The sequence below is a fragment of the Pipistrellus hanaki genome (genome assembly GCF_964339955.1).
Source record: "Pipistrellus hanaki genome assembly, chromosome: 2".
NCBI lineage: Eukaryota > Metazoa > Chordata > Mammalia > Chiroptera > Vespertilionidae > Pipistrellus > Pipistrellus hanaki.
In genome coordinates, this window is record NC_140504.1 from 51,225,866 (window position 1) to 51,248,385 (window position 22,520).

The window sequence follows — 22,520 nt, forward strand, 5'->3', positions numbered from 1 at the left end:
GAGAAACGAGTTTGTGTTCTTTACAGAAATCTGGGGACCTGGGGAAGCGTGCTGTCTGTGGGGGCGGGGTCAGGAGAGGAGTGGGGAGCCCTCGGCCGCTGAGGCACTGAGACAGGATGAATAGAGAACGGCCTTTTCTGGGGAGCAGCGTGTGGCCCTGGGGGAACCCTCTGAGGAATGGTGGGAGCCTCGCTCTGTAACTTGAGTCTGAGCCAAACTGGCTGCTAAAAGAGAACGCGTTAGGCAATGAGACCTACAGTGGATGAGTGGACATTTGAAACGCACCTTTTTCCAAATGGGCCGTTCTGGCATGCGATCCACAATGACTGGTCAGAGTCAGCGGGCAGTGGTGGAGCAGCTTCACTGGGAGACAGTGAACACATGGTAAGCGGTACAGCTGTGAAGTGTGCAGTGTACGTTGTGACACACGTACGGACCTGCCGGCAAACTGTCACCACCGCGAAGACACGGAGCAGACCTCACTCTGCACAGGTGGCCGTGTGGCGGTCCCCTCCGTCTGCCCCCGCCCCTGCAGTGGAATTTTAAAGTTAGATATTCAGTACAGAGATGTGAAATGGCAGGGAACCGGAGCAAAGCCGGTGGTGGAAGCCGTGGTGGGTGTGCTGGTGCTCAACGCTGACTTAGTACCTGTTTCCTGTTGCCAGTGTTTCTGGCATGCGGGAAGCCCATGGACTGTTTAGCACTTCCCTGAGGTTGAGCCTGGCTCTGGCCTCTGCTGTGGTGCATGCAGTGTGTGTGTGTGTGTGTGTGTGTGTGTGTGTTTGGAAAGGCAGGGGTGGTAGTGTGTGTATCTAGGATATGTGGTAGGGGTGTGGGGGGTTGTGTATGATGGGGGTATGTTTGGGGTATATGATGTATGTGTGGTGTATATGGTGTGTGTGGTTGCATGTGTGCTATGTATATGTTATGTGTGTCTATAGTATGTGGGTTGCATGTGTGTGGGGTGTTTGTGTGGCATGTGTGTTTGTAGTGTGTGTATGGTATGTGGGGCGGTGTTAGGTATGTGTGTGGTGTGTCTGTAGTATGTGTATGAGGATGTGTGTGTGTGGGGGTGTATGTTTGTGTGGTATGTGTGTGATGTGTACTTCTGTAGTATGTGTATGGTATGTGAGGGGTGTATAGTATGTGGGGGTGTTTGTGTGGCATGTATGTTTGTAGTGTGTGTATGGTATGTGGGGCGGTATTTGTGTGGTATGTATGTGGTGTGTCTGTAGTATGTGTATGGGGATGTATGTGTGGGTGTGTGTGTATGTTTGTGTGGTGTGTGTGGTATGTATGTCTGTAGTGTGTGTATGGTGTATGGGAGTGTATGTGTGTTGGGGGGTGTATGTTTGTGCGATATGTGTGTGGTGTGTATATGATGGGTATGTGGGGTGGAGGTGGGGGGGTGTATGGTGTGGGGGTGTGTGTGTGTTTGGAAAGGCAAGAGTGGTAGTGTGTGTATGTAGGGTATGTGGTAGGGGTGTGGGGGGTTGTGTATGATGGGGGTGTGATTGGGATATATGGATGTGTGTGTGGTGTGTATGGTGTGTGTGGTTGTATATGTGGTATATATATGTTATGTATGTCTGTATAGTATGGTATGTGGGTGTGTGTGTGATATGTGTGTGGTGTGTCTGTAGTATGTGTATGGAGATGTATGTGTGGGGGTGTATGTTTGTGTGTGGTATGTACTTCTGTAGTATGTATATGGTATGTGGGGGTGTAGGTGTGAGAGGGTGTTTGTGTGGAATGTGTATGGTGGGTATGTGGGGTGGAAGTGGGAGTGTGTGTGGGGGGGAATGTATGTATGGTGGCTGTGGCTATGGCTGTGGCTGTGGCTGTGGCTTTGTCCTCACTAGAGTCCCCAGTTAGCCCTGGCTACCCTCTCACCTGCTCCTCTCTCTGGCCAGGGTCCAAGCCCAGCTCTCACCGGCTGTTTGCATTGCCCTGTGCCACCTTTCCGCCTCAGCGGCTTGTGGTGCATTTCCAATGAGTCACGCAGCACATGACTAAGCGCGGGTGTTGACTTTTACCCCCGAGAGTTGCTGGCAAACGGTTTGTGGGGACATTCTGGAAAGATTTTGGTGGGAACATATGTAACAGATGAAATAGCTGTAGCATTTAGCTCGGCTGCGGAGGAAGCAAAATGAGAAGGGCATGTTTAATATCTTGCAGAATCCAGTCTGTCATATGCAATTTTCATAGTGAGAAATCGTCAGCTCTGGGCTTTGATTTGTACGTGTCCTTGCTATGCCCAGTTCTTCATTGAGAGCGACGCTGAGTCCCCGGAGGGTGAGGCTGTTCAGCGATGTGAGCTTCGCTGCACAGCCGGTGCTGGGGACAGGCCCCTCCCGCGTTCCGAGGGCCCTGGCCGCGCACACACGGCACCTGCCTCGTGTCGCACGGAGAAAGGGGAGACAGGACGCCGGGAGCGATCGCTGTGGCCTCCTCTCCGGGTGGGGAAGAGCAGGGTGAGCTGGAAACCACTGCCCTCGCATGTGGAGGGTGACGTCAGAGCCGTGGTGTAAGCTGCTCCTCGCCGAGCACATGTTTCTCTTTTTGCTGTTGCCATAAAGTCTGCTCCAGCCCACACCACAGCTGCCTGACTTAAAGCAGTTGCAGATGTGCCCTGGGCTGACCGAGCGCTGAACAGCCGTCAAACTTCTGACGCCCTCGACATTGCCTCCTCCTCTGAGGAGGAGAAGGAACCCTCTTCAGGGGCAGAACTAGCGGGGGTTGTCAGATGTCAAGAGTCACACCTACGTCTTCATGTGGAAGCACTGCATTGCCTGTGGCTTTGGCCTTCTGCTGCGTCTTGTTTTCTGTTCATTCATGCATCCATTCATTCAGCAAATACATGTCAACAGCTGGCAGGCATGTGCCAGGCCTTGGGAATAAACCTGAACAGAACACATGCCTGCCCTCTGGGATTTCATAGTCCTTTAGGAAGACTGACCTTGACAAGCAGAACACAACCCAACCATCCACACTCTTCACAGCCAGAGCCCGCTTTAAAGGAAAGAAGTCCGGGTACCAGAGGCTGGCCCGGGCCTGGTCCTCCTGCCTCGGCCAGCAGCTGACCCTGGAGGAGCCCTTCTCTTGGGCCTGCACTTCCATAGAAAGAGAGGTTCGAACTAAATAGTCTTCATGATTCCTGACCCTCTGACATCTTGAGAGTTTCTAGTTTTAGAGTATAGCAAGCAGGAATAGCATAAAGTTCAGATCCAAACACAAAACTTTGGGGTCTTATGGCCAGAGGAGACTATAGGAATTCAGGTTCCATCGTTACAGTTACTGATTCATAGACTGGGAGCCCTAGTCCCAGTGCTCTTTCTCCCTCTAACAAGTTCTCCACTGACGCTTCCAGGTTCAGGATCTTCATGTGGAGCAGTGATACCCCCTCGTGGCATCCTGTTTGTGAACCATAAGGCCCATATGTAATTTATTTATTTATTTATTTATTTATTTATTTATTTATTTTTTTTTTTGAGAGAGAGAGGGGAAGGAAGAGGGAGAGAACAACATTGATGTGAGAGAGAAATATCTATCGGTTGCCTGACCGGGGATCGAATCTACAACCTGGGTATGTGCCCTGACAAGGAGCTGAACCCGAGACCTTTTGCTGCCCAGGACTATGCTGCAACCACTGAGGCACACTGGCCGGGGCTGCAAGCGCCATATTTAACATAACTCTCCCCAGGTAACTTTTTACACAGCTCCAGTCCACCCAGCCCTTTCATGACATACTGGTTTGCCTCATCCTCAAAGTTAATCACGATTACAAATTTTAAACAATTATCTAGTCTTTCAAAAATAGCTTTTAAGTTTCTTCCAGTAGGCTGGAGCTCCTTAGTGTGGCTTCCGTTAGACTGTCCATCCTTCCATCCATCAACAAAAGTTTGTGCTCAGTCCCAGGGAGAAATATCATATGGCCCTTGGAATTCACAACTCTGTGGGAATAGCTAATCACTTCCAGCAGCAGAAGAGAGAGAGAGAGAGGGAGAGGAGGGGGGTGGGGAAGGGGTGGAGTGGCGCTCTCGCAACCTTCTCCAGTTCAGGCTGGCACTTCCGAGAGGAAGTGGATTTCAGACAGGGTATTTTTAGAGTTGTAGATGCACTTGCACAATCAGTTGCAAAGGAAGAGAGTTTTTCCCTGGATGAGCCCTTTTATTTTTTTACCAGCTGTTAATTTGTTAGGGAAGCTGCATATTTAACGCAGACAAGTTTTACGTGTTCAGCAAAATGGAAAAGAAGAAAGAAAGGAAACCCTGTGAGAGCAAGAGGCGGTTCTGCCTACTGTTCTGTCAGAATGCACCTGAGAAGTCAGCCGGCCACCAGTTGATCCTGGGCAGCAGGTGTCCAGGAGCCTCTCAGAGTGCGTACATCCTGCTACACAGAGCGTGCTGAGTGCCTAAAATACCTGGGGGTAAGATATGCCCCCTCAACATAAGCCAATTACTTTATTTGGGTTCAGTCTCCAAAGGACGTCCTCTTTAGAGATTTCAATGGCAATTTTTTAAATTAACAGACCAGAAAATTGTTTAACGGTTTCACAATCTAAATACACCTGAGTATCCAGCACCTGGCTAAAGAAACCACCACAGAATATTATTAGCACCCAGAAGTCCCTATTCTGTCTTCCCCACTGCCATTACTGTCCCCCAGGGGCAACCATTATTTTTGCCTGTTTTGAGTTTCATGTAAATAGAATCATATAGTACTAGAGGCCTGGTGCACGAAATTTGTGCATGGAGGGGCGTCTCAGCCCAGCCTAAACCCTTTCACAATCCTGGACCACTGACTTCTAATTGCTCACCTGCTGCCTGTCTGGTTGCCCCTAACTGCTCAACCCCTGCTGGCCTGATTGCCCCTAACTGCCCCACCCCCCCGCCAACCTAATCACCCCCAACTTCCTCCTTGCTGGCCTGGTTGCCCCCAAACAGCCCCCATCTCCGCCGGCCTAGTTGCTCCCAACTGCCCCCCTGCCAGCTTGGTTGCCCCTCATGGCCCCCACGTAGCCTTCTTGTTCAGTCGTTTGGTCATCCCTCAGGCCAGCCCTGGGTGGCTGGGCAGCTGACATACGAGGCTTGCCTGAGCCTCGAGCCAGCCCTGGGGGGCTGGGGCGCTGGAGGGCTGAGGGGACTGGGTGCCGCTATCTTTGAGGATGTGGCAGTCAATTAGTTTATTCCCTCCTTATTGACTGGGTGCCACCATTTTTTGGGGACAATGTGAGAGTCAATTAGCATATTACCTCTTTATTAGATAGGTTAGGTCATTTGTGTCTGGCTTCTTTCAGGCATTGTTATATTTGTGAGATTCATCTGTGTCGTGAGATGTAGTCATGTTTCACCCATTCTCAGTGCTGTGAGCACGCCCCAATTTAAAAGGAAAACCTATTCTGTGGATAGGCATTTGGGTCGCTATTATGGACAGTGTTGCTGTAAACATTCTTGTGCATATCTTCTGGTTAGTACACATCCCTGTTGCATATAACTCTTGGGTGCATTGGCAGGTCTAAGGTTGGCCGGAGCTTGAGTAGATGCAGCCAAAAGGCTTTCTCTAAGGCTCTGCCAACTGACACTCCCACCAGCTGGGTGTGAGGGCCTCAGGTGCTCCGCACCTTTCTGATACTTGATGTTTTCAGTCTTTTTTGCTTCTATTCTGATGGGAAATCTTGGCTGATTTTCATGTCATTCACTATCTTGAGAATATAATTCACACAAAAGATGTTCCTCTCTGATAATGTCGTTCAGCATTGTGCCGGCGGCTCTCCTCTGATGGGGGAGGGTGTGGGCCTGAAGAAGAACATGGTTACAGGGGAAGGTGCCTGCTGACCTGATTCTGAAGGAAGAGGAGGAGCCAGCCAGGAGAAAAGAGGAGAGGACTACTGAGCAGAGGAATGTCATTCCGTGTGTGAAGGCCCACAGTGTGGAGAGCACAGGGCGGGATTGGAGAGTTTGAGGAGCTGCATGTCTGAAACAGGGTGGGATGAGAGGGGGCTGGAGAGGCAAGCGGGATGGAGCATCTCTCCTGGAAGCAGATAATATCGTGTGGCAGGTGGACCATGACCAACATCTCCGAGCTCCTGGAGGAGACCTTAGTTAGATCCGTCGGAGGGTGTGGAGAGAAAGGAGCCCACTGGCTCTTAGCTGAGTGAGAGGAAGCCCTGTGGGCATCAGAGAGCCATGGTGGCCCGAGAGCATCCTGGCCATTGCTAAGTGGTTTGGGCCTCATCTTCTCTCTCTGTTCAGAGCATCCGGTCGAAGGTGGAGCTGTCCGTCTGGGATCAGCCGGAAGACCTTAACCTCTTCTTCACCGCCACCTGCCAGGACGGCGTGTCCTACCCCGACCAGAGGAAGTGTGAGGGCCTGAAGATCGGAGACACGGTGAGTTCTTGCCCCTCTCCGTTTATATGGCACATTTAGCATTGGCCATCATTCTTTGGCTCCTGATGGATGACTTTTGTGACTTATCAGATTCTTTGAGGATTTTGTATTCCATCTTCCTTACTCATCAGCCTGGGAGGTTCCTAAGCCTGCTCTGTGTGGTCATCTTCAAGGATCCAGGTGGATTTGTTTAGAAGCCCAGTCAAGCCCTGGCCAGTGTGGCTCCATTGGGCGTCATCCTGTGCACCAAAAGGTTGCTGGTTGGATTCCTGGTCAGGTCCCATGCCCAGGTTTCAGGCTCCATTCCTATAGGGGGCTTGCAGGAGGCAGCCAAACAATGTTTTGCTCTCTCATAGATGTTTCCCTCTCCCTTTCCCTTTCTATCTCCAAAAATAAATTAAAAGAAAAAAAAGAAAATCCAGTCAATAGATGACCTGAGTACATTGGTCCCTCTCTTCCTAAGGCTGACATTGTGCCCTAGGTGTTTTAAATAATCATTATTATTTGCAGTGGGCAGGGATGAAATCAGGTGGAAGAATGTGGGCAGGGACCTGAGAGATCTGGCCTCATTCCTAGTCTACAGCTCCCTCTGTGCTTTGGATAACCGGACCCTCACTTTTCCCTCCGTAAAACATGCACAAATCCACTCACCTCCTTGGTTTGGTGAAATGGAATGGAGAGCTTTACAGAGCAGAGGGCACGGAGGCCTTGTGTGCACTAAGTGGATATGACTGAGTGGTGGGGAAGAAGCATTGTATGTCAGGATGTGTACCTGTGTGCCAAATCAAGGACTTGAGGGAGGATAGATGGGTGATGAGGACATAGACGGAGCCCTGGGCTCAGGCAGGCAGCGTGGACTCCAGGAAACAGCTCAGAAAGATGTAGGGAGCGGGCACGGCTGGTTACGTGGCAATCTTCTTGGTTTCTCACATGTCATTATTGATCCTCTCCTCCCTCCCCTTTCACAACTGCCCTTCATCCACTTTACAACACACGGGCTTACTCCTCACACAACCATGGTGCCCTGCCCCACCGAAAGGATAATTCAAAATAATGGTGTTGATGTTGAGAAGAACTTGAGGGACTGGGTAACAGATCTTTTTCGAAGGCTGGCTTTTCCTCAGGCATCTTAGAGAGAGAGAGAGAGAGAGAGAGAGAGAGAGAGAGAGAGAGGGAAGGAAGGAAGGGAAGAAAGAAAAAGTGAAAGAGAGCCTCCTCAAGTTGTCAGATATATCATTAAAAATGATTATTTACGGCATTACCTCAGAGGGCATTCAGGAATAGGATGATGTTGCTGTACCAAAACTTCTATTCACATCTTCCTATTTATGTGAGTAAGTTTTTTTTTTGGAGAGAATGCTTTAATCTATACAAATAAAAAATAAGAATAGAATTGATACTGATCCCTGTCTTATTTAGCAAAAAAAAAAAAAAAAAAAAGGATTATTATTTCACATTACATGAACTATTGGGGTGGGAAAAGCCTCATAATCAAAGAGGCGCTTTCAATAAAATTTATTTTTTTTATTGTTTAAAATATTACATTAAAATTTTATTTTTAATGCTGGTAAAATTTAGCAATATATATGGTGTCCCAAAAATATATACACACACTTTGAATAATTATAAAGGCAGCGTTTATTAAAATACATTTCATTTTCAAAATTGAGCTATCAGCTGTTAAAGTGTGTATACATCTTTTGGGGGGACACCCTGTATTGATGCTATTTTGATAAATTAAGTAATTAATCCAGATAATTTAAAAACACACACATACACACAAAAGCCTCATAGTCAAAGGGTCTATAGCAGCGGTCACCACCCTTTCGGACCTCACAGACCACCAGTGTCCATGGACCACCGGTTGGCGACCGCTGGTCTAAAGAGATACTTACGAAAAATGGAAAGAGGCAGAAATAACAAAAATTAAAATTAAAATAAAAAAAAACCCAAACACTTGAGTTTTATAGGTCTGTGGGTGGGATATTGGGTGTAGTGCGTCAGGAAAGCTAAGGGATGATGTGTGAAAACCATGCAAACGGGGCCCTTTATCTGGAGAACCAGACGCAGAGGAGCAGAGGAACCGAAGGCCTGGGTTCGCTCTGAGGCTCATGGCAATGTCTGCTGGCGTCATTGTGAACAAGTCCAATAACTGTCCTAGGAGGGAGACGATGTTAGCATGTTGACAGTTGAGAGGAACTGAGGCACAAAGAATTAAACTAATTGCTCAGCACACCACAGCCAGTAAGTAGCAAAGTGAACGTTCAAAGCCAGGGCTCTCTGACAGCACCTTTCCCGGGCCTTTGGTGCCCGCGAATCTGCTCTCTCATGCCCATTTCAAAGGGCTTGTCTCAGAGCAAAGTACAATAACAAAGAACGGGGCCTCCACTCAGGGACCCCGGTTGATGGAGTGACTTTGCACTCCTTCCACTCACCGGCGGCTCAGGAGGGGATCGGGTGCTGCCCCCATTGCTGCCAGCAGCCGGGATTCGGGGGTGTGATGACCTGCCCAAGGCCGCCCAGCGAACAAGCAGTCGACTTGCAACAACTCAACCCACAGTCTTTCCATTCCTGACCGGCTCATCTCACTAATCCTTGCCTCCTCATCATGGAGGGAATAACATGAGTTACTGTCTTGTGGGAATTTGCAATGCGCCCAATTTTACGGTGGCTGGGAAGGGGTGAGGGACAAGGAAGTCCTCAAAGAGAAATATCCTATCTAACAAAAAAGTAATGTGCAGATTGACCATCACTCCAACACACAAGATGGCTGCCCCCATGTGGTCAAAGATCCTGCCCCCATGTGGACACAAGATGGCCACAGGGGAGGGCAGTTGGGAGGCACCAGGTCTGCGAGGGAGGGCAGTTGGAGAGATCAACCCTGCAGAGGAGGGCAGTTAGGGGTGACCAGGCTGGCAGAGGAGGGAAGTTGGGGGCGAACAGGCTGGCAGGGGAGCAGTTAGACATCAATCAGGCTGGCAGGGGAGTGGTTAGGGGTTGATCAGGCTGGCAGGCAGAAGCGGTTAGGGGCAATCAGGAAAGCAGGCAGGCAAACAGTTGGGAGCCAGCAGTCCTGGATTGTGAGAGGGATGTCCAATTGCCCGTTTAGACCTGATCCTGGTTGGATCGGGTCTAAATGGGCAGTTGAACATCCCTCGAGGTGTCCCAGATTGGAGAGGGTGCAGGCTGGGCTGAGGGACACAGACTCCCCCACCCCCCTCCCCGCACCAGGCCTCTAGTTACATAAATAAGACCTTGAAAGCCCCCAGTCCAATGAGGTGCTCTTCTCCAGGGGCTTCGGATTTCCCCCTAGTTTTCCTTCCCTCATCCCAACACGAACCAGGACGACTGACAGGCCCAGCCGTGGGAGTTGGTTTCTCATGGACTGGCCTTGACAAAGCTGCATGCAGCAGCCTGTGCAGTGAGCACGAGCGCCCAGGACAAAGGGCCCAGTGAGTGCCCGGCGTCCCGTTCCTGTCCCTCCTCTGGGCTTTGTACCCTGTGCCCACCCGGCACTTTGTTTCCCTGAGCTCCTGGTGGGCTTGGCACGGCAGCCCTGGGCGGGTGGGTTTGGGGTGGGGGCTGGGTGGCCCGTTGAAAGAGTGGGTCGGACCAGCCGCCCCGCTGAGGAACCAGGAGCATCCCAATGAGGGCTGAATAACAGGACGGGGCGGGAGGGAGGGCTGCTCTGTCCCTGGCCTTCCTCTCCCGTCTCCGCGTGGGAGAATGGGGAGTCGAATCCGAATCCGTGTTAACCAGGGAAGCCGCCTGCCAGACTCCGGTTTCTTTCCTGCTCCCCTGGGGAAATGGGCTCCGAAAGGGAGGGCTGCAGAACCGGTTTACTTACTACTCCCGAGTGCTTTTATAGCATTCCTGTGCCCAGCAGGACCAGGGGCTGGAGCAGCCGTTCTGTGGTCATGGCGGGGAGAGGGGGGCGGCTGCATGAAGGCCACTGGACCTGCTTGAAGGCTGGGTCCTCCTTGCTCCCCAGCCAGACAGCCATGGTGCGAGCTTTTTTAAATCCTGGGCGATCAGCTGCCAGCGTTGATTCGGGGGCTCCCCTCACCTCTCACTCACTCCCAGCAAACACAGACACATCAGCATTTCATTCTCTCCTTCTCCCTCTCTCCCTCCCTCCCTCCCTCCCTCCCTCCCTCCCTCCCTCCCTCCCTCCCTCCCTCCCTCCCTCCCTCCCTCCCTCTCCTTCTCTCTCTCTCCTCCTCTCGCTACCGTGACCCATGACACGGGCAAGACTTCTGGGGGAGGTGATGCCCACAGATGGACACGCCCCCAGGCTCGGTTATTAAATGCCTCTGGCTGCTGGTCCAGGTCGCCCCTTTGTAGATTCTTCTTCTGACCCACGGATGCCTGTGGGGCAGGGCTCTTCATGTAGCACGTGCAGCAAAGCGCAGCCCCAGGAGCAGGCCCCGGAGCACGTCACAGCCTCTCCCCGAGCGAGCTTCGGGAGAGGGGAGTCCGCCCCCGCGTGCTGCCTGTCCCCGTGGAGGCTTCGGTCGGGCGCGGGCTCCCTCCGTCCGCACCTGCAGGCCCGGGTCATCCTGAGCCAGGCAGGAAGGTTTGGAGGAGCCGCCGGCCCCTGGGGGGCGTGTCACCCTCTCGTCTCCACAGTGAGCCAGGCTGCCTCTCCCTCCGTACCCAGGCGTGGACACTGGGCACCTGTCTCATTCCCATTTGTGGGAGGTAACGTGCTAAGGCGAGCACAGGCCCGCCTCTCCCCAGCTGGGAGACCCCTTTTATCTCTGGTAAATGAGAATGTCTCCTTCAGGGGCATGTGAGTGAACTGCTCACGGAAGTGCCTGCACAGTGGGCGCTTGGCACCTGGGCACTGTTAGTGTGTGTTGTCATAAGGCAGATCTCACTCCCATCTTGTTACTGTGCCTCAGGGCCTTGGAACTTAGTCTTGAACTTGCTTTTGACAATCCCTATTCCCCCCCCAACACACACACATACACACACACACACACACACACACACACACAGAGGGTGGGCTAGTCCCCACTGTCTGCACTTGGCTACTTGGCTTGCTTTCCCAGTGTCCTCTGACTCTGGCTCCTGGTCACAGTGCTTCACTCACTGTCACCTGTGACCCCCTTTGGCTAATGCGGACTCCTGGGTGTCTGCTGTGAGTTCCCCGAAGCTGTGCCTGGCTGCCCAGCAGGACTGTCTCCAGGACCTAGACAGCTGGGTCTGTCTTCCTCTTCAGACTTTCACACCCCCACTCTCACTCCCTTCCCCTGGGTGTCCCTAGATGTCACAGTATCTGAAGGGAAGCTTTTTAGACTAAGATCCAAAAGTGATAGGGATCTGTAGAACATTTAGAAAAAAATACGTTCCATGTTCTCCAGAAGTACACATCATCACCTAAAGAGTGCCCTGTAAAGCAAGTTATTGGTGACTTTTAAAAACTTGGCTGTATTTCAGCCCAAATAACAGATTTAAGAATAACAGTCATTTGCCAAAACCGGTTTGGCTCAGTGGTAGAGCGTCAGTCTGCGGACTGAAAGGTCCTGGGTTGGATTCCGGTCAGGGGCATGTACGTTGATTGCGGGCACATCCCCGGTAGGGGGTGTGCAAGAGGCAGCTGGTCGATGTTTCTCTTTCATCGACGTTTCTGGCTCTCTATCTCTCTCCCTTCCTCTCTGTAAAAAAATCAATAAAATATATTTTTAAAAAAATAACAGTCATTAAAGGTGATGCTAACCCATTTGAACTTCAGAATGATTTGTGGAGACTTGAAAAATAAAGACACCTGGGTCAGACATGGTGAGACAGTTTCTGGAGTGGGCCCGGGCCTCTGTCTGTGTAGGAAGCACCACCATGCAGGGGAGAAGCACCACCATTCAGGGAGAAGCACAGCCATTCAGGGAGAAGTACCACTTGTTCAGGGAGAAGCACCACCTTTCAGAGGAGGAGCACAACCGTTCAGGGATAAGCACCACCGTTCAGGGAGAAGCACTGCAGATGGCATTTGGTCAGGGTGTGCCAGATCCCTGTCTGGATTTCCACAGTGCCCTGCTCCGAGGGCAGTGCTGGATGAATATAACCACACATGGCTCTGGTCTCAGTGGGAGGAGGGCAGTGGAAGAGTCGTGCTCTACTTTCTGGGAGAATCACACCAACCAGTGCCCTTGCTTTCCTCCCATTGCTGCCTGATTCCAGGGCAATGCATAAGTAGCTTAGGGGTTAGCAATGCTTCTTTACATGCTTTGTTTAAAAAGAAACAGCCTGGCCCTGCCGGTGTGACTCAGTGGTTGAGTATTGACCCATCAACCAGGACAGTGGTCGGCAAACCGTGGCTCTTGAGCCCCATGCTGCTCTTTGGCTCTTCCACAAAATACCATGGCCTAGGCAAGTGTATTTTGAGGAAGTGGCGTTAGAAGAAGTTTAAGTTTAAAAATTTTGGCAAAAGAAATGTCAATCGTTGTTCTGTTGATATTTGGCTCTGTTGACTAATGAGTTTGCCGACCACTGAACCAGGAGATCACCGTTTGATTTCCCAGTTGAAGCACATGCCCGGGTTGCAGGCTTGATCCCCAGGAGGGGGCCTGTTGTCCCTTCTCCAGCAGGGAGGAAACCTCTCTTCAGAGGGGTCTGTGGGGCCCCGGGGCCCCTGCGTTCAGGGAACATGTGACGCAGTGCCTGGTGCAGATTTCCAGAATGGAGCTGGAGAGAGGATAGGATACAGGTGAAAAGAAAGGAGAGGAAAGAACCCTTGCGTGAGTCTTTCTCCTTTCCTGTGGAGCCATTTCCTCAGAGTCATGAGGATTAAAAGAGATCACGAACGCTCAGGACCAAGCACCATGCCTGGCAAATGTGCCGGAGCTCGCTAACCTGGGCTTCTTCCTCCGGGGCCGGGCGTAGCCACAGCTCTCCCCGGAGGCCTCAGAGCAGTGGTTCTCAACCTTTTTAATGACCCCCAACCATAGAATTATTTTCATTGCTACTTCATAACTGTAATTTGCTACTGTGATGAATCATAACGTAAATATCTGTGTTTTCCGATGGTCTTAGGCTCTACAGCAGCGGTTCTCAATCTGTGGGTCGCGACCATCAGAAAACACAGATATTTACGACCCGCAGGTTTTGAGACTGCTGCTGTAGAGCCTGAGACCATCGGAAAATAGATATTTACATTACGATTCATCACAGTAGCAAAATGACATTTATGAAGTAGCAACTAAAATAATTTTAGCAACTAAAATAGAGCCTAAGACCAGCGGAAAATAGATATTTACATGACGATTCATCACAGTAGCAAAATGACAGTTATGAAGTAGCAACTAAAATAATTTTATGGTTGGGGTCACCCCAACATGAGGAGCTGTATTAAAGGGTCGCGGCATTAGGAAGGTTGAGAACCACTGCCTCAGAGGAACCGCTCCCGGGCGGGGCCCTGGGTGATTGGCAGGCCGGAGCAGATACCCTGACTGACCGCGCCCTCGACACCCCCTCTCTTCTTTCTGCCCAGGCATCCTTTGAAGTGTCGGTGGAGGCGCGGAGCTGCCCGGGCACGCACGCGGAGCACACGTTCGCCCTGCGGCCCGTGGGGTTCCGGGACAGCCTGGCGGTGGGGGTCACCTACAGCTGCAGCTGCGGCTGCAGCGCGGGGCAGGAGCCGGACAGCCCCCGGTGCAGCGGGAACGGGACCTACGTCTGCGGCCTGTGCGAGTGCAACCCCAGCTACCTGGGCAGCCGGTGCGAGTGCCAGGAGGGGGAGAACCCGAGCGGGCTGCAGAACCTGTGCCGCGAGGCGGAGGGCAAGCCGCTGTGCAGCGGCCGCGGGCAGTGCAGCTGCAGCCAGTGCTCCTGCTTCGAGAGCGAGTTCGGGCGGATCTACGGGCCCTTCTGCGAGTGCGACAACTTCTCCTGCGCCCGGAACAGAGGCGTCCTCTGCTCAGGTAGGCGCCCCGGGCAAGCACTTCCGCTCTGAGGCAGGCCCCGTGCCCGGTGCTGTGAGGACATCCCTCAAAGCATGCCTTTCCCTGACTACTACCCTGTCCTCCTGGGAGGCAGCAGGGCAAGCCTTGCCCACCACCAGGCCGGGGGGTGGGGACCAGCGCGTCAAAGACAAAAGCGGGAGAAGGCGCCGCCCATGACGTGGGCTCGCAGCGTCGGAGGCATCTGTCACGGCTCACCCAGGACTTGCCTGCGCAGCCTTCCTGGCAGGTGGGTGTTCTGCCTCTTCTTGGTTGCCTCCTGGGACGGGGAGCTCACTGTGGCTGGTCGTGGTTAGTCCCGTGTTGGCTGTCGCATTCTCTCTGATCGCTGCTTTAACAAGTTACCAGTAACTTAGTGACTGAAGATGACACGGGTTTATCCTGTTACAGTTCTGGAAGTCAGGAGTCGGAGATGGATGCCGCTCAACTACAGTACAGGTGTGGGCAGGGCTGTGTTCCTCCTAGCAGCCCTGGGGGAGAGTCCACTCCCACCTCTCCTGGTTTTCGGGAGCCACAGCATTCCCGGGCCTGCAGCTCCCGCCGCCAGTGCCAAAGCAAGTGGTGCAGCGCCCACAGACGCCACGTCTCTGACGCGCCTGCCTCCCTGCTAAACGGGTCATCCAGGAAAGCCTCCCACCTCCGGGTCCTTGACTTAGTCACAAAGCTGCAAAGCCCTTTTTACCACATCCGGTCACACAGACGCAGCTCTGGGGGTGAGGCCATGGACATCTGTGGGGGGCCATGTTCTGCCTCCCACATGGTTTGAAAGCTTCATTTTTTAAAATATATTTTATTGATTTTTTTAAAGAGAGGAAGGAAGAGGGATAGAGAGCTAGAAACATCAATGAGAGAGAGACATCGATCAGCTGCCTTCTGCACACCCGCCACTGGGGATGTGCCCGCAACCAATCTATGTGCCCTTGGCTGGAATCGAACCTGAGACACTTCAGTCCGCAGACCAACGCTCTATCCACTGAGCCAAACCGGTTTCGGCAAAAGCTTCTTATATTGAACAAAAAATTGTTCCTCAGTTACTCTTCCCCAATGGTTTACAGTCTAGATCCTCTCTCCACGTGACCGCCTGTCGAACATCTGGAGCGTCTGTATGTTCCTCTGCCTTCCTCCGGGCCTCTGCGGAGGGCTCTGTTGTTCTGTGCCGCGTGCTTCCCGGCCCCGGGCGCGGTGTTTGTCCTTCTGCGTAACGGGGCTTGGCCCGGGGCTACACGGGATGTTGGCTTCCTGTGGTCTGTCCGGGCCACTGCCATCAGCACGTCCTAGTGACAGTCACTTCACTTCTCTGTTCGACGGTCACATTATATCGTTGAGCTTGTTTTTAACTTGACTACCAGCATTTGAAGCTCTTACATTTTGTTTGAAGTTCAGTCCAGCCAAGTTTTTATTGTGTCACGTTTGAGCACTTGGGTTTTTAAATCTGGGCCTAAGACGTCTCATGGACTCCAGTGGGATTACAATTGGGCAGCTCCCATTCTGGGAGTTGTATGCCGATGAGATAGTCTAGGCCAGCGGTCGGCAAACTCATTAGTCAACGGAGCTGAATAGCAACAGTACAGGATTGAAATTCCTTTTGAGAGCCGAAAACCGGCTTCTGCACGTGAGCAGTGAAGTTTCAATCGCATTGTATGTGAATACCGCACGTGGTATTTTGTGGAAGAACCACACTCAAGGGGCCAAAGAACCACATGTGGCTTGCGAGCTGCAGTTTGCCGACCACTGGTGTAGGGTCATGTCTCCAGAGGGCCATCCCACCCCACACGAGGCCACTGCACACAGAGGAAGCAGAGCAGTTGTAGGTGGGACTCAATGTCATCTGCTGTGGGTCCTGTTGTGTATTCCGTGTGTACTTGATTGTCTCCAGGATTCCTTCCCGAGAATGGCGTTGCTCTGAAAGGAACTTGGAGTGCAGCAGGGGAGATAAAGCACAGATACGTGAAGCCAATCACAGCGTATACGTGAGCTGTCCCTGTGGGCGGAAGAAGCCAGTGCTGTGGGCTGCACAGCTGTGGGTCAGCAAGTGAGGCCTTCCAGGGCTGACCACACTGTGAGACACACATGAGCGCACCCACAGGTGCAGTGGGACCAACATGTTCAAAGTTGGAGCTGCTCCAGAAAGTGTAGGACACGGGAGTGCCACAGAACTGTTAGGGTTTGATGTGCTGAACAGGCAACAGGGGCCCACTCTCCCCGTCCAGAGGTGATGGATTGGAGTAACTGGCTGGATCCGGCAGGGTTAGCAGAAAACGTGCTTAGGACCAGGCAGACCTGGCTCTGATTCCAGTAATACCACGTGCTGCTGGGCCACCTGGACACGGAGTTGTTCTGAGCAACAGGAGGATGTAGAGGAAGCACCGAGCTCATCGCCTGGCACAAAAAGGAGGGCGTGCTGACCCCGGACTCCCTTGAGAGTCAGTGCCACACAGCTCTGGGAGCCGCAGTTGCTGTTGTGGGGGTGGGGGTGGGGGGAGGCAGCTTCCCTCTCTGACGGGGGGGCACCCTCCCCCCCACCCCAAGTCCCCCTGTAAATCTCTGGCTTGCCTAAGAGTCCCCCGGGGCTGGAGTCCCAGCCCCTGAGCAGCTCCCATAAAAGCTCCCGGAAGCCTGGCAGTGTCTGCAGTTAGCTTTCAGCAGTGTTTGTTTTGTTTTTAAACATTTTAGCAAATATTTTCACAGAACTGTCGCTGCTTTCCCCCCAGGAGCCAGGAATAATCCTCTGACGGGTCCTCATCCGGAGGCCACTGTGTCCGCACTGCCGTCTGCACTGCCCGGGAGCCAGGGCTCCCCAGGCAGTGACACGCACACTCTGTCCCCACAGTTGATCCGCCTACTGCGCGGGCTGTCCTGGACTCGGCTCTGCTGTCCTTAACGTGGCGACACCTCTCGTTTCTTTGAGAATTGAAGGAGGCGTAGATACAGAGCCTGGCCTGAGGCTGGGCAGGAAACAGCCCATTCCATGCGTACAGAGGCCTCCTCTCCCTCTCCAAATTGACTTAATGGGCCCTCAGCTGGAGGTGAAGGGCGGGTGCTGGATGAGGCGTGCGTGGCCTCCGTAGTGAGACCTCGTCACTTTGGAAACAGGAATTGTCTCGTCTGTAGCTGAGTGGGAGTGCAGCTCTTTTGCTACCGAACGCACGGTTCCGAGTTAGTCTTGCCCTCCGGGCTGCCAGCCCCATGCTCTCGCTCCCCGCTCCCTCCGTGCAGCTCTGCGGTGGAGACACGGAAGTTCGAGAAGCCTTTCCAGTCCCCTGTGCACGATGCTTCAAGTCACTAACTCCCGGGGTTGCTGACATGCGGTGTTCCCCCCCTCCACCACCACCCCCCCCCCCCCCACACACACACACTGGGAAGACTATGCACATTGTTTTTAAAAATATATATTTTAATGATTTTTTTTACAGAGAGGAAGGGAGAGGAATAGTGAGTTAGAAACATTGATGAGAGAGAAACATCCATCTGCTGCCTCCTGCACACCCCCTATTGGGGATGTGCCCGCAACCAAAGTACATGCCCTTGACCGGAATCGAATCTGGGACCTTTCAGTCCACAGGTCGATGCTCTATCCACTGAGCCAAACCGGTTTTAGCTGCCATGCACATTCTTAAAGAAAATGGGAAAATACCAGGAAGTTGAAGGATGATGTGTGGTCATTCCGTGCCTTCTGTTGCCTTGGTGACCGGGACGGATTGGGCCACTTGGTGAGCCAGATAGGAACTTCTGTCGCCCTCACTGGTTCGCATGTGCACAGTCAAGAGCATGACTAGCTAGTGGGGGCTCCTTTTTGGGTCTGGAATGTTCTGAAGAGGAGAAAGAAAGATACAATTCCATCACTCGTGCTTTAAGGGTTAGTCTTTTTCCTTCTGAACGTTTTTGAAGTTAGTGTGTCTGTGCCTTGTACAGTTTTGTGTCTTGTTCCCCCTCCCCCCGAACCACCTTATACTGTTATATCCTAAGAAGCACCAGAAGTTCAGTTATTTTACTCCATCGTCCACTAGGCCCATGGTTGGCAAACGGCGGCTCGTGAGCCACTTGCGGCTCTTTGGCCCCTGGAGTGTGGCTCTTCCACAAAATCTTCCACAGCCCGGGCGAGTCTATTTTGAAGAAGTGGCGTTAGAAGAAGCTTCAGTTTAAAAAATTTGGCTCTCAAAAGGAATCTCAGTCGTCGTTCTGTTGATACTTGGCTCTGTTGACTAATGTGTTTGCCGACCACTGGAACAGGCCATTTTGACGCTTTTTTCCATCACATCCCCGGTGAGCCTCCCTTCTCCCTTCACTTTAAAGCAACAGCGAGTTGAAACGTAAAGCTTTCCAAGTCCTCGTGGGGAAGGCAGTTTCTGGAATGAGGTCACTGTTGTTTGGATTATTGAGGCAGGACTTGAAACGAGCCAGCTCGGGGCAGGGCTTCACAACACGCCCAGGCAGCGGCTCCTGGAGCGTCGTCCATGCAGCTCCCAGCTCTCCGTTCCTCCCTTGTCTCTCAGACTCGACAGGAGGGGGCTGTGAGCGGGGGTGGGAGGGTCTCCATTCCTCCGTTCCTCTGTATCCGTGGCCACGGGCTCGGAGCTCCCGCTCTGGGGTTGTGCGTGTTGACTTTGAGCTCTTGGGCTGCTGCTGCTCCATTTGGGGTTTTTGCGGGAGCAGTCTGTTTCCCAATAGCCACTCTGGTCTTGAAGATGCTGACTCAGACTCCCGGGCAGCTGACATCAGCATTCTCTGTTTTCCTCACCCCTGGGCCCCGCAGCCCGTCCTGCAGGGGGACTGCGGTTGTGGTTTGTCTTCAGATGGGGGAGGAGGTAGAGCCAGGGCCGGAACTGCTGGGACAGCTCCTTCCACTTCTCTCTGGTCTTTGCGTCTATGAGAGGCTTAGAGTCCGTCTGCCCAGCTCCCCCACCCAGAGCCAGGACCGAGGGGGAAACGCAAGCGGTTACGGGTTTGTAGGAGGTCACACGCCATAAACGTTGGCAGTGAGGCAGGTCAGACTAAGGTCTGGAAGCAATTGGACAGCCATGCTATTGCTCTGTGGCACACTGTCACGGGGATGCGTGGGCAGCCAGGCTGGCGTGGCTCCCTCTGGTTTCTGGAGGCAGCGGAACGCGGAGAAGGGTTCTGTCCACAGACGGTTCCTGTGTGTGCAGAGCAAGCTCCAGGGGCCAGCGGGCGGGTTTCTGTTCTCGTGAGCCTCATAAAGTGTTGCTAATAGAATACGGGAAGCTGTTTGTACTGCAATAAAATATTATTGCTCAGACTTTGTCGCTCTTTTCTGGTTGCTGTACCCAAACAGAGCATTTCCTGGGATTCGAGTTACTCCTTTAGGGTGAACGGTTGAGTGTCTGTACTTAAAATGACCGCACTGGGGTATAATGAATAACTTGCTGATGGCCAGCCTGCTTCTTGGGGTTCACAAAATGAGAGAGTTTAAATCAACTAGGATATAGAATTTCTTTTTTTCTTTTCTTTTTTATATATATTTTATTGATTTTACACAGAGAGGAATTGAGAGGGACAAGAGTTAGAAACGTCAATGAGAAAGAAACATCGACCAGCTGCCTCTTGCACACCCCCCACTGGGCATGTGTCCACAACCAAGGCACATACCCTTGACTGGAATCGAACCCAGGACCTTTCAGTCCACAGGCCGATGTTCTATCCACAGAGCCAAACCGGTCCCGGCAGGATATAGAATTTCTAACAGCACCCTCTTGGTCATGTGACTGTGAGATTCCCCCAAGTAATCTAAATAAATTCTCATATATTTTACTGCATCTAACAGGCTACATGGGCAGTTTATCCCATATGTAGATATATTATATAGTTTATCCAGTATGTAGATATATTATATCAGGAGTCCTCAAACTTTTTAAAGTGGGGGCCAGATCACGGTCCCTCAGAGAGCTGGAGGGCCGGACTATATGAACTACTAATTCCTACTGTAACACCTCGGCTGCGCTCACTGCCCAAAAAACCTGGCGGGCCGGATCAGACTCCTCTGCGGGCCGCATGTGGCCCGCGGGCCGTAGTTTGAAGACCCCTGTATTATATAATACCCTTTAATATGTGGCAGGTCAAGAGGCATCTGCAGTTCTCTCCCAGACATAAAAAAAAAAAAAGGAAGAACTACACAGCGACACTAATGTTATCACTCCTAGCAGCAGATCTGGCACCTAAGCTTACACTCTGGGCCAGGGTGCTGGTTTCCAGAAGACTCACAAGGTTCTGGAAACCTGCCCAGTTAAAAGTGCCCCTGACAGTGTGGCCTGGTTCTGGACTTCGCGATTCTTGCCAGTGAAACACTTCCTGTGGCAGCAGTTATCCCGATATGTTTATAGAGGAACGCCTCACCATATCTGTACCGTTTTCTTCAGAAATGTCCCTTTCACAGCCCGGTGGCCACTGCCAAGGCCAAGGGCACAGATCTGCCTCCGTCACTCCGTGGCAATGTGCATGTTTTGTAAATAGCTTATTCCAGGACCGTCTCCAGGGTGGCTCCATGGCAGAGGACTCCCGCAGTCAGTACCTTTCAAAGGAGCGAAGAATGTACGTACCTGATTTCCCAGAAAAGGGGCCTGTTGGTGGGATGGCTCCCACTGTGTGCCCCAGGTGGGAGGCCTAGAAAGTTCCTCCCACAAATAGGAGTCTCTGCTCAGTTTGTTCATGGTTGCCAGCTGCTGTTTGTAAATGTGAGGATGCAACGTATGGGTGTTTTTCCTGGATAAAGTGCCCCTCTCCCTCAGAGGCATGTGCTACGCGGCAGGTGCCCCCACCCGGTGGGGTGTAAGAGCTACCTCTCAGCAGAGGCCGGGAGGCTCACCTTCCGTTTTGGAGGACTGAGGATACGGTGGCTCTGAGAGCAGACGTGCGACAGAATTCTTCAGGGACGATGATTATGAGGAATAACATACCCATTCAAGATGTTTCCACCGGAGAGCATATAACAGAGTGGTTGAGGACCAGGGCATGTTCACATCTGGATTCGAAGCCTGGCAGTGCCCTCTGCCTGTGACCTTAGACTCCTCTCTGACAGATGCCCCAGGGGGTCATCGTGAGCATCAGGTCGGGTCCTCCTGGGAGACCTCCGGCACACTGCCTCTTCCCCAGGGGCATTGTGTAAAGTGATTACCTGCCCACCCCCTTCCCGGGAGAACATTTTCTTATACACAGATAAGCACCAGAGAGATTTGTGGCATTAAAGCCTGTTGGTTTTGGAAGTTCTCAATGGGTATCCCGTGGTCAGGGCTTCTCTAACTATAACATCTGTATCCAGACATTGCTCAAGTTCTATTGAAAGTCAAAAAGGAACCGAATGTAGGCCCCCCCATCACATAAGGACACAATGCATCTTTCAGACCAGTCACCTACCCCAGGCACGCTAGGCTGCTTAGAGCTGGGGTCAGCTAGCTGCCACCGCTTGTTGCTGGAGAAAGCTCTTTGGGAAATCCGAGTTTAATGAGTCTCAGATCTCAGCCAGTGCAGCCACAGACATGGGGACAGTGCTCTCTCACGGAGGGGCACTTGGTTTTCAGGAGGTTGCTGCTGGCTTCTCAGTCCACAAGAGCTCATTGAGCAGCCCTCATAGGCCTCGTGGGACGGGTGCTGTGGTGCCAAGTTGGAGTTGTTTGTGGTTTATTTTTTATTTTTTTATTTTTATTTTTTATTAAGGTATTATATGTGTACACATCTTACCATTGCCCCCCTGCTTGTGGTCTTGAGTTAATTTCTGATTTTCTGTGGCCCCTGGAATTTCCCACTTCTCAGAAGCTTTCTGGGGTTGAGGAATGAGGATCTGAACCCTTTAGGCTTCCCCCCTCACCATCCAGATTTATCCGAGACAGGAAGTGTTGGGAAGCCGCTTTGAGAACCTTCCCCGTCCCGCGCTCCGATCTTAGCTCTGGGAACGGAGTTTTCTTACTGCGCTTCCTCACCGCTCAGATCTTGTTTTTAGAAACAACTTCTGCAACAATTTGCCAGTGATTGTGAAAATGGAGTAACCTAAGCATGGGATCTCACCTCACTGCCCTTCTCTCTCTACTTGGAAAGGGAAGGATGGGAGCAGGAGGACTCGATGCATGCCTTTGAACTTCAGGCCTGGTCCTCGAGGTCATGAAGTTTGGCTTGTGAAGGAAAAATGAAATTCCAAAAGCATAGGAAAATCCTAGGAACACAT

General features: G+C 52.1%; 1 protein-coding gene across 1 annotated transcript in view; it reads left to right on the top strand.

Annotated features, from left to right (window-relative positions):
- Positions 1–22,520, top strand: part of ITGB5 (integrin subunit beta 5) — a 111,237-nt gene that overhangs the window by 65,096 nt on the left and 23,621 nt on the right. The window contains exons 9-10 of the mRNA XM_084871570.1: positions 6,255–6,389; positions 13,879–14,308. Coding sequence (XP_084727696.1) covers positions 6,255–6,389; positions 13,879–14,308 — 565 coding nt within the window. The remainder of the gene's footprint in view (positions 1–6,254; positions 6,390–13,878; positions 14,309–22,520) is intronic.